We start from the raw sequence: 12,140 nt of genomic DNA, 5'->3' as shown, positions 1-12,140 counted from the left end.
AGTTAAAAAGAAATAGGATAACAAGGTAGAATGCTGGAATATGCTTTGTATTCACTGAAACAGAAGTGTTTGATGGTGTACAAATGAAGGTGGAGCAACCCTCTATTTATAGTTGAGGCTCCAGCTACACTTAATAACAATATCCCTAGAATAAAGGTTAAAATCAAGGGATTACAATTATTACAATCAATCAGGATTTTAACTCTTGATTTTTAGGGTCAACCAAATCTGTCAGGAGGCTCCTGCTGATCCTGCAAGCTTCAAGAAGCTTCACTTGTGTGTCTAGCACCTTGGGCCCCTCTAGATGTGGTACGGGTAGCCTGCATGCCAGGCCTTGGCCTCACGGGCTAGCTTACAAGCTGGGCGGGCGTTCTGACCTTGTCTCTTAGGCTTTGCACGTAAATACCTGTCAGAGCGCCTGGTGTTCGAGCCTTAACCTCTGGCTCGCGTGTTGGTGTGCCTGATGTGCCTGACGCGTCCGCTCAGGGCGTGACACATAACCCTAGCTAGTTTCATATAATTCCCGATAAATTGATTTCCCCATTTAAAGGTAGATCCATTGTCGACACTAGATCTTTGATATTTTAAGAAACCCATGTAAAATTAACGATAAATTTTTTTTCTTTTGGGCAGATCGAGAAGGAAATTTTGAGTAAAGTTTGATGTGGATAATTAATGGTAGAGAACTGATTATTATGTTAAGTATATAACCTAGAAACTTGAGGTTGGTCAGGATCAAAACATACAAGACTAGAGTTACCTCAAGCAGAATACAATAGTATTATTTTATTTTTTATAAAAAATTAAATTTTAAGTATTTAAATTTGAATTTTAAACTATCAATTTTTTAAGAATGATTATATAAATTTATAATTAAATTAAATTAAATTTAAGATTCAAAATATAATAAAATTATGCGTAGGTTAAAATGTGAACATGAACCCTTGCTCAGCGTTTGAACTTTACACAAAATCAAAGTAACCAACAATGGTTTATATATGGATTAGATCTGTAATTAATGGCTTAAAATTTAAAAGGTTTTTTTTTTGTGTCCACATGTGTAATCTAACCATTTTTGCATGAATAAAGTGATCTACAACTTATTATCACAATTCACAAGTGAATTAGATATAAGTTAAGAATTAAAAAACTAATTCAACTAAAGCTCCGTTTTTTTCGGAAAAAAAAAGATTTTTGAAAAATAATTTTTTCATTTTTAAGTGTTTATTTGCCAAAAAAATTAGTTGATCAACGAAAAATAACTTACTAATTAATGAAAAATGAGATAAATTTTTTGAAAATTATCTTACAGATTTAAAAATATTAATATATTTTTTAGAAAAAAATTTTCTATGAATATAATTATTTATTAATATTTTTAGCATAATTTTACATATAAATAATATTATATTAATAAATAATACAATAATAAATATTATTAATTTATTTATAAATATTATAATAATATATTAATAACTAATATATTATTAATAAATAATATACTATTAATATATTATATTAATAAATAATATTAATAAATATTAATAAATAATATAAAGAATAAGAAATAGTTTAATTTAAGTATTTTTTATATTAACATAATTTTTAATATTAAATATTATTATTAAAATATAATTATTTTTAAATATTAATTATTTTAATAATAAATAATTTCAATATATTTTACTAATAAATAATTTTTTATATTTTAATAATTATATTAAAATTATTAAAAAATAAATTTTCCAAAAAAAAAATCAAACAATGAAAAATATTTTTCATTAACTTATCAAAATAACAAAAAACTCTTTCAATTCAAAAACTATAAATATTTTTCAAAAATTATTTTTTTTACAAAACAAACAGAATTTAAGTACGAAAATATAAACCACTTATTATCTTTATTTATTTAATATTTACACCTAACTGAGGAAGTCTTTGACGTGTGAGATATGAACAAACCCAGCAGCCATACAATCACATGCGCATGCTGATCAAGTTCATGAACTTGTCCGAATACTATATTGACTTTTATCTTATCGTCTTGATTTGAACTTAGAATCTCTCGTAGATTCGTAAGTCGGCAGGGTTGGGGAGATGGGGGTTTGAAATATTGTTTGACAAAATGACCACGTTTAAATTTGATTGTCAAACCAGGAACCGCAAAATTACTACATATCATAATTATTTATTTCGACTTGAAGGGTACTGTAAAAGCAATAGTATTGCAGGAAACATGTAACATGTAACACTCGTGTCTGTCTGGAATCTTAATGAACTAGATCCCAAAAATGCATGGTCGTCTTCAAATTAATGGGTATCCGAACAAACAGCCAATTATTTTGTTTGAGCACTGTTGATTTCGAATTTGTGTGGACTTTGTCAAACAAAAATGTAATAAAAATAATAAAGGCAGACGGAGTGGAGTACTCAATTTTTTTTTTTTGGTAAATTATCCTTGTCACTTACATATTTCATTTGTTTCAATTTTAGTCCATAAATTAGAAGAAAAAGTTTTACTGTATGGTAAAAATTTGAAGCCTTGCGACAACTATAGTGGAAAACAAACAAATTACTATGAAGCAGCAGCATGTGATCTTTGCACTGATGTGCAGCTGCTCCTTTGGTTTGCGGACAAAAGAATTCATTTGCTAAAAGTTAGAGAAAATAAATGCAACATTGGAGGGAAGAGAGTGGTAGATCATTATTCAATCATAATTTTTTAATTATTTGGATTATAATGTAATTTCATCCCCATTCCACCCTAAACTTTTCTTCAAGTAGGTTAAAAATTTTTGGTTGGGTCCAATCATATACATTGCACTAACTCATTTTCAACCTAATTTTTTTTTCTTTTGAAGTTATTAATATTTGAATTAAATTTAATAATTTAAAATATAATATAAAAATAATAAAAAATATACAATTTAAAATAAAATTATATATTATGCTTACAATATGAATATACAATTATAATAAGATAACTTTTATATTTTATATGTATCAAATATTAAACGAATATAAAATTATTTTTTTTAAAACCCAGTGAAAAATATTTCTATTAAAATTTACTTGACGCACATGCACGCTGTAAACGCAACAAAGGATTTTATAAAATGTTTCTATTAAAATATGTCCGAAAAATCTATAAGGTGTGTCTATAGAAAAATTTTGAGATGTCCCAGATAAATATTTTTTTTAATTTTGGAGTGTCATGAGCATCATTTGCATCTGCCATCATGAACAGTTATTTCCTTCTCTTTCAGTTTCCAATCTCCCGACAATCATAGTCCATCATCCAACCAAAATATCTAGGCAAGATTTATTTTGATTTTCAAGACATTGATATGCACGATGTAGCTTTTGAGGCTGTTTTGATGAGACGTAGCCAAATTATGCAGTCCGTGGTGAAAGATTTTGGAGTTCCTTTTACGTGCCTTGGAGCTGTTTGTTAAAATGTTTGTTTCGATGAATATGATAACAAAGATTTAGACGTTGTGTTGGTGCTCTTTTTCAATCTGGTTGTATCCAGAAAACCCTAAACTCACCCGAAGGTTGAACAAACGTCTTCGAAATCAAGCAAAATTTTCAGGGTGATTGGCTTTAGATTGAAGAGTAATTATCCAAAAAATAAAATAAAAATAAATGACAAAAGTTTATCGGCAAAACGTAAGCTTCATTTGGAATTCACTAATCCTTTAATTCAATGCGTTTAAAGCATTGTTTTCAACTCAATGTCACCGGATTATGTATGAATAAAATTATTATTATTATAAAAATAATTTAAATTATTTTTAAATTATTTAAAATTATAATTTGATATAAAAATATTTTTAATATCATAAAATTAATTAAATTTATTATATCCAAATTTTAATATAATATGTTTACTGATAATTTTCTCTCACTATATTTAATCCCATAATCATTATTAATTTTAAATTCAAATCATTATCTTATTATTAATTTTAATTTTACGTTACAATATTAAATTTATTATTATAATATTTATTTTTAATTTTTTATTATTTTTAACTTCATCGAATCTAATATCACCGCCGTTCAAATGATCTTGGATCAGGTAGAATAGATTTTTGTGAAAAAATTTCACAATAACGTGTGAATGACAAAAAATAAAAATAAAAAATCGGTGATACTGACGTTCACGTAATCCTGTTCTCAACGTTGTACGTTCGAAATTGGACCACACCAAATTTCTTGGCTACCTAATGTTCTTGCCCTCTTGGATATATGTTATGGAAGGCGGCACCCATATTGCAGATTTTGGAGGTGGATTCGGCTTCCACGTACTGCCATCATCTGCCGTTGGATCTGTTCGGCATATCAATCAAACTTTGAGCTCGTAATAACGCATTAAAATAGTTTGTCTTGATTTTTAAAGATAGTATTTAATTTCAAAAAAATATAATCATTTTTATTTTTATTTTGTTAAAATATTAAAAATATAAATTAAAATACGAAATAATAAAACAAAATATTATTGTTAAAGAATGAATACCATTTATGAGTAGTCAGATTGTTTCGATAATAATATAAAATAGCATGAATTCAAATGTCACCTACTTATAGTTGAGTGTCACTTTTCAAGTGTGGAATGACAATGGTGGTGGATCTACCGTGCAAGCAGTGAATGCTGCCCCAATTATTCTCCATAATTGAAGTTTGAAAATGGATAGTGAGATGGGAAATCAAAGATAAAACGAAATTCATACCATTTAAGGAACTTTCGAGCTTTAGGACACCTCAAGTTTTAGAGCCCAAAAGAAGAAAAATACCCAATCTTTCAAGTTTTGCCCCCCGAAAAACAGAGGAAACATACGGGATAACAGCGATTTTTGAGGCAGAAGAAGCACTTTAGCCATTTACTGAACCTTGATGTGTGCATTATTGCTCATAACAATTTTCCTTTTTCCTGCTTTTTCACTGATCACTACTTGTCATAATCAGTGGACAGTAGGTAACATGTTGACAGTCTTCTTGTAGTTGGTGCCATTTTCAGCATCAGCAATATGAAAGGATCAGTGCAGACGGATGGATATAAATTTGAGTGCACACTGTTCAATAATTATGACACCATGTCTTGTCTTTCCATAGCACACTTCTGAATTATTATATATCAACTTCATAATTTTATTTTTTTTTTACTATCTAATTCCAATTTCAATATGAGTTTTTTTAATGAATTTTCTAATAATCAAAGCTAAAAAATAATATACTTAAAAGAAATGCTAATCACCAATTTTAATCAAAAACATTATTGTCAAAGATCCATTGAGATTATGATTTTAAAAAAGTAAAAAAAAGAAACAAATACAAACCTTTTCAATGAAGCAATGGATAAGTTTTAACATCCAAAGCTAAAAGTTCTTTATTCGGAGAATTCCCAATGATCAATTTTGATTTTGGTTCTTCAATAGAGAATAGGTTCTATGACAACTCCCCCCTCCCCCCCCCCCCCCACCCCAATTTATATATATATATATATATATACACTAAGCTTATTAATACGATTTAATAATGTGTACATATGTCAAAAGGAGGATCCATTTTGATAATCTAGATTTGATTTCCGACTAACATTCAGGCTTAAAAATTAGATGAATTATGGCAGATTAGGTACTAACTTTATGACAGTCCTGACAAAGTGTATAATCAGGGAACATCAAATTGCCTTATTTATTATGTTATCCATGCAATTAATTATTAAGTTTTAAGCATCGAAACAATTGTATAATCTTTTGTTTAATTCTAGAAACTTTTTTCACCATGGTGATGAGTGGAGTGAATAATACTTTGCTCATAAAAATATTATGTCAAAATGCCACTTGCTCCAACCTTCGCCACTTCTTTACCTAATCCTTTGTAGTTTTAATTTTTTTTAATGAGTGTTCTAATGATATGCTTTTCTGGCTTTTTTTCTTATCTTCGCTATTGCTGGGCGAAAGAATCCATCATGGAAGGCAGCATAATTCCAACCCAACCAAACCATCTGACTTTTCTCCCTCTCTTATTGTAAGATTCTGGTGAAGTCCATTTCTTTCAACATTAAAAAAAAAAAAAATTTCTTTACTTACTAGTGAATACAAATGAAAAATGATAAACACTAAACACATCGAGAAACAAAAGGAGCAAAATGACAAGAAGTGTCTGCAATATCTCGTTGGCGTTCAGCACGAAAGGTATCATATCAGACTTTCTAGTTAAGCCTTCCCCACACTATGACTTCCTCTTGGGTTGGAGAAGAACCGTGGAGAAGAGAAACTTAATTGAAACTTTGCTTTTGATCGAGTCACATCTATCGGCCGTGCCTAGGAGTCTTCAAAATTTGTCATTTTGCTTATGATCTGATCCTTTTCGTTTTAGATGAATTGCCGACCGCCACACTAAGACATGTGGGCTCTTTTGTTGTTATTCTTTAAGTCCATAACTCAGCAGACAATCCATCCAGACAGCCCAATTCTGCTGCTCGAGCAAAGGGAACATGTGTCCATTAAATCTGTCATACAGAGCTCTACTGCACAAAGTTGCCTGAAATTGATATTCTCTCCAGCCAGAAACTATGTAACTTTTTGGATTAGTTTGTGCTTACTTCTGACAAGCTAATTACCCGTGTACTTGAGGGTCTTTGTTTTTTTTTTTTGGTTAGTTTAAAACAAAATTTTATTAATACAGGGTCTACATAAATTGATTTCCTAATTTGAGCAGTTCATCCTCAAGTGTCATGGGAGTCGACGAACTTGTTTACGGCCGTGTCTGGGGCATCTATATTCCTCAGAATTTTTCTTCATAAGCATTAAGGAAACAAAGAAATGCCAAGGATGAAATGGTCAAATCAATAAGTTTCATGCTAGCCCAAGTTCTATATTGGCTTACCAAAAGCAAGGGTTTCTCTGCGGCACTCAAGATGGCTAACTCCACTTTAATGGGAGAGAATGATCTGATGTGTTCATCGGTCCAAATAAACAGCTTAAAGGAGCAGGCTACAAGCCCTACGATACAAACAAAAACACACCAAGACAACTGAAAAGGATACAGCGGTGTAGCTAGATTGTCAATGCCCTTCATTTCCTCATTTAATCTGCAAATGGGCAAAAAACTGCATTACAAAAGGCAAAATCAATATGGAAAAGCATGATCTTGCAATACTTGTTTGGCCCAACACAGATCCCACCATCAAATCTAGGAAGAGAATGTCCTGAACGAGTGTGAACTCTTTATCTGGCACCATACATTGCGACATATATAGTTACCATTGCAGAAAGATACTTATTACCAATGTTTTAGCAGATGACACAATCTGCACAATTTAAACTTCTCTGAACAATCAGAAGATAGAAAATAGTAGCATGTTGCATTGACCAAAAAAAATACATAAGTTGTAAAGAAACAAGGCCCAATAGCATTGCGTAGGTTTAAGTAACAATTCCAATTATATTAAAACTGATTAGATTTATTTGTTAATCACTTCCAGACAAGAGGTAACTTATGTGTCCTGCATGAACATTGATCAACTATTTCTTACTGAAATGGAAATAAAGCCTACTACAAGACCTCTAAATCTCCTTTCTCCTACCACCAGCTACAGCAATCTCTGCAAAGATACTTGCACCAATGGTTTTCTTAATAAATTATTTACATTAATGATAAAGGAGTAATTGGATTATATGCTAGATTGATTGCTTCAATATAATATCAAACAAAGTGCATAAACTAACAGACCACCTGAAACAAATGGAAATTATGTTTGCTTCTAGTTTCATTTAATTTCAGTAGTTTCTCAAGCTCAATGCAACAACATCTAATCAACTAACTGTGTGTTTCACCATTGATAAAGACAAGAAATAACATTATTTTACAGGTTATATTTTGCTTTGTCACATTATATACCCCCCTCACTTTTCTTCCCCCTTCCTTCTAATCTTTCCTTTTTCCCTGGAAAAGAGGGTCAGGGATACTACCTGAGACATGAATTTATATACTGGTTTCCCCTTGTTGCCGCATCAAGTGCTGCAAATCCAAATAACAAGAATAAGTTCACAGTTTATATCAGAATCAGACAATCAATAACATAATGCAGTATTTCTGGAATAGCTCCATCAGACTACAGATGATCAATATGCTCAAATTAACAGCAAAATATATATTAAGTGACAGAGAGAGAAGTCATCACCACACTTCAACTATATTTTAGCACAAATGAAAAATTATCCAAGTTATTAGCACAAATTTGAAAGCTACACCCAACGAAGCCTAGTCAGCTTAATTTAGGGTAAGAAAACAATAAGCTCTAGGGTTGACTAGTTGTTACAACGCTGGTGTTATGCTATGTTAATGATATAGAAAATAGAAAAAGTTCCCACACTTGCTTGGGTTTAAGACAAAAACCCATGGATGTCTATCATATTTTACAACAATGCTGAGTTAAAATAAGCATAATGCTAGAGAACAAATCTGTCCCTTATCTTATTGATAATTGAATGAAGGAAGCGTTATGTTTAACATTTGATCTACCAGATTCTTGAATGCGCCCAGCTGCATCAGCAAAGCAACGCATATGATCAACTGGGCTGCTAGTAACCTACAATTGAAGTAATTTGCATATCATGTACATATCAAAATTCACATTTTCACCACATGTAAATAATCAATGAGTTCAAATTAGAAAAATTAAGAAAATTAACATCAACATAGCTCTAATTCATTGCTATTATTTGCTAATACTCAAATCAAGTTATAACATCAGTTTCTTTATAGACTGTAATGCATACTTTCAAAATTCAAAAACCTAAAAATAAAATGAAAAGAAAAGAAAATAAATACCACCGTGATTGCTCAAAATCATAATAGCCTAAAATTTCCAGAATTTTAACAACAAAATATCAAAATCTTTAGGAAAATTGCATATATTCCCGTAAATTGACAACAATTTTCTCGAGAACTTTACAGAAAGTGCCATAATTTTTTTAAAAAATAAATAATTAAATAACTAAATAAAGGCGAAATCAGACCTCAGAGAAAGCTAAACGAAGCGAAGCAAAGAGGGAAGAGAAGCTGTCGGCGATAGCCAGAGAGTCTTTCTCAACTACCTCCATTGCTTTCAAGATGTCGCTTTTGTTCAATGGCGAATTCGATTCGCTGCCGTCAAGTCCACAGGCTTCCGATTCAGTCTCTTGACACGTGGAAGTTTGATCCATGCCCCGTTCCCTGATGGTAACTTCCTGTTCCATAGATTCATCTCTCTGATCTCCTTCTGCAACTGATGATGATTCTTCCATTTTCCCGCGAATTCTTTGTTTTCTCAACCGTGCTTTTTAGTTTTTAGACGAGTTTTCGCTTTTATAGGGGTTTCTCTTTTCCTCTTTTTATTCTTCTCCTTTTCTTTTTGAAATTTTTCTTCGCTGCTTTTAGTTATGATTTACAGTTTCACATTGACCTAATGCCGTTTAGAAAATAATAAAAAAAAATTCCATATAAGTATAAGTTTTAACTGTCAATAATAAATCTTTAAAAGTAAAAATAAATATACCAATGTGTTTTCTATAAAAAAAATCATATAAAATACAAATATTTTTTTATCTTAGAAGGGAGGCCAAAGCCCAGGTAGTAGAAAATATACATAAGTTGAGACTCGTGCCCAATCTTATAAGAAAATTTCACCTCGAATCCAACGTGATAGCATGGTAAATTTTTTTTATATAAATAATTTTTTATATCTTATATTAACTGTGGATTTATTTTCCAGTATTTGACTAGATTATTACACATTTACAATTATTTAAAAACCTCAATATTAATGGATGTGATAAGTACTCTTATATATATAATACTATATATTACTAAATTTTATTGGTATAATAGCATTCGTTTATCATAAAATAACCAAAGTTGGACAAACTTGTAAGAGAGTATACGAGTTAATTAGAGCAAAACCAATTCCAATTAGAAATAGCATAGACTAATCCCAAATGGAAAAGGTAAAATCGTCTCCTCCCAATATATATAAATTATGCTTTCTATCATCCGTTGAGATTCACAATTGTAAACTTGAATTCGGTATTTTCTTTCCATTATTCATAGTTTCTTAACTTCGTAGTTTTTTTTTTTTTTCAAGATGGAATACGGTGCATGCCGTGGTCAACTTGGTGCAAGACTGATGATATATGAGTCACCGGAGACGCCGAAGTTCTTCATAAATCTGGGGTCTCTTCCATTTGTTTTTGACGACGGCGACGACGATGAGGATCACCATTACAAAGCTTTGGGCGATGGAGAAAAAGGCTATGCTTCGAGGCGGCAACTTGGAGAAAAAAATACTAGTAACCAAGGTGTGGATAAGGTGAAAACTGGTCAACAACCCTGCGGTTCACCTAGTTTCTTTGCAAGAGTTTTTCGTCGGACGAAGGATGCCATGCTCGCCTGTTTATGTTTAACGTAAATAAGTTAGCTACCAGTTGCCTCATTGATTGGATTTTATTGCCAGAACTGTTTCTAATGTTGTTTTTTTTTTCTAAGATTGTTTCGGGGCTTGTTTCTTTTCCCTTTTTTTTTATTTAGCACATCAAGTAGTTTTTCAAACATAATTAAGTGCAAGTGTTCCAATGTTAAATTATCCAATTAAAGTTTCGTTGTTTGAGTTAGGATGCCTCAAATTTGCAATTCTCAAACTAGAATAAAAACCATTAACTATGTAATTAAATTTCTCAAGATTTAGAATTAATTCAAACTTTGGTTTGATTACGCATATTTTTAAAATCCCACAACCACTTTGTTATTAATATATAACAAATATATTTCTTCATTGAGCTAGTTATTAATATAATAATGAATATCTTCATTGAATTTTTTTTAGTGGTTAAAATTGTAAAACTTTTAAATTTTAAAATTAAAATTTGTGAAAATATGAAACTTATGGAATGTGAATAAAAATTAACTTATTTCTAAATCCGAGCCTCGCCAAAATTAGAAGTTTGAACTGATAGTTCAACCTTTTAAATATCTCCAATTAAGTATATTTGGGCAAATTGACGCCACAACCAATGATTTTTTTAGTTTGAACTATCAAAAAGTAATTAATTTAATATTAAAATTTAATTTTTTTATAAAATTAAAAATTTTATAATTTTAATATAAAAAAGTAAGAAAATATAATTTTAATATATAAAAGTAATAATTTTAAATTTAAATTAGAAAAAAAAATACGAAGACAGAGGAGATTTTCCAGCTCTTTTATGGTCTCTCTTTTTCAAAAATATTTTCTCGTCAAAACCATGTCTGATAAAATGCCCATTGCTCCGACAAATTAACGATTCAACTATAACGATAAGAGACGACAGAGGAGATATCGTCTTTTCTCTCGCTTTGAATTCATTGGGACAAAAGATAACCTTGTTAATATTCACATGCCACGTCGAGCTTTACGCTGAAGCGGGAGAGGACGAACTTGAAGAAGAGCATAATCATTCAGATGATAATATCGTGGAAGACGATACTAGTGATTTCGATGAGTATATTTTGGGATGATATCGACGTACCCAGAGATGCGGCAGACGAGTAAAGCAGCCATTGAAGGATTAGAGAAGGTGAAGATTGATAAAAGGGTTAGGCAAAGTAGGGACGTTGCGCTGTTAGGTGTGCTTGGAACAGTTGTTGGAGACGGAACCTATACGTTTGCCTTGCTCCCACATTATCATGCCGACTGCATTATAATGTGGTTGAAGAATAGTAACATGTGCCCATTGGGTCGCCGAAAGTTGCCTGTTGTTGATTTTGATCTGAATTTAAAGATGCCTGAGGTTGATTTTGATCTCAATCTCTACTTAGAACTGGATTTTTTTGTATCTAGTCCATAATAATTTATTAATTAACCAAATTTTAATAATAAGGAAAAAATTTTATTAATTCTCAATCATATGTTCCATATTTCTGTATGTTTTAAGAAAATTAAAGCATGTATATTTTAAAAACCAATAAATTAATATATAATAAATAAAAAAAATGTAATAACATTTTGCTTTACCAATAGAGTTTAAAAAATTTATTGTCAATATATGAAATAATAATCTATATATATAAAATTTTCTGTAGAAATAAAATTACATTTTAGGTGGCAAAACAATTTT

General features: G+C 30.5%; 1 protein-coding gene across 3 annotated transcripts; it reads right to left on the bottom strand.

Annotated features, from left to right (window-relative positions):
• Positions 1-6,545: 6,545 nt before the first annotated feature.
• LOC111306656 (uncharacterized) lies at positions 6,546-9,431 on the bottom strand. 3 transcript variants are annotated; one of them, XR_016345021.1, is made up of 6 exons: positions 9,030-9,429; positions 8,533-8,599; positions 7,980-8,028; positions 7,193-7,318; positions 7,055-7,099; positions 6,646-6,803 (listed from the first exon to the last, which is right to left on the bottom strand). XR_016345021.1 is itself a non-coding variant. In XM_022904461.2 (5 exons), exons 1-5 carry the CDS (start codon positions 9,294-9,296, stop codon positions 6,734-6,736), a joined length of 498 nt encoding a protein of 165 aa, XP_022760196.2. In that variant the 5' UTR covers positions 9,297-9,429; the 3' UTR covers positions 6,546-6,733. The 3 variants fall into 3 exon arrangements, 2 of the variants coding, with proteins under 2 accessions (XP_022760196.2, XP_022760180.1); XM_022904461.2 differs by lacking the exon at positions 7,193-7,318 and having other exon boundaries at positions 6,546-6,803; XM_022904445.2 differs by lacking the exon at positions 7,193-7,318 and having other exon boundaries at positions 6,562-7,099; positions 9,030-9,431.
• Between the last annotated feature and the right edge of the window lie 2,709 nt (positions 9,432-12,140).

Source organism: Durio zibethinus, chromosome 9 (assembly GCF_047325235.1).
Source record: "Durio zibethinus cultivar Kanyao isolate XHJ-2024 chromosome 9, ASM4732523v1, whole genome shotgun sequence".
Classification (NCBI taxonomy): Eukaryota; Viridiplantae; Streptophyta; class Magnoliopsida; order Malvales; family Malvaceae; genus Durio; species Durio zibethinus.
Note: the sequence above shows the minus strand (reverse complement) of the source record. Positions and strands in the feature narration are given on the sequence as shown.

Bases quoted from the DNA above. Each gene is read 5' to 3' on its own strand.
- LOC111306656 (XM_022904445.2), bottom strand. From the start codon at position 9,296: ATGGAAGAATCATCATCAGTTGCAGAAGGAGATCAGAGAGATGAATCT. The intron at 8,600-9,029 runs GTCTGATTTCGC...CTTCAATTGTAG, and splicing joins TTCGTTTAGCTTTCTCTGAG to GTTACTAGCAGCCCAGTTGA. The intron at 7,100-7,979 runs GTAGTATCCCTG...GCCCATTTGCAG, and splicing joins TATATAAATTCATGTCTCAG to ATTAAATGAGGAAATGAAGG.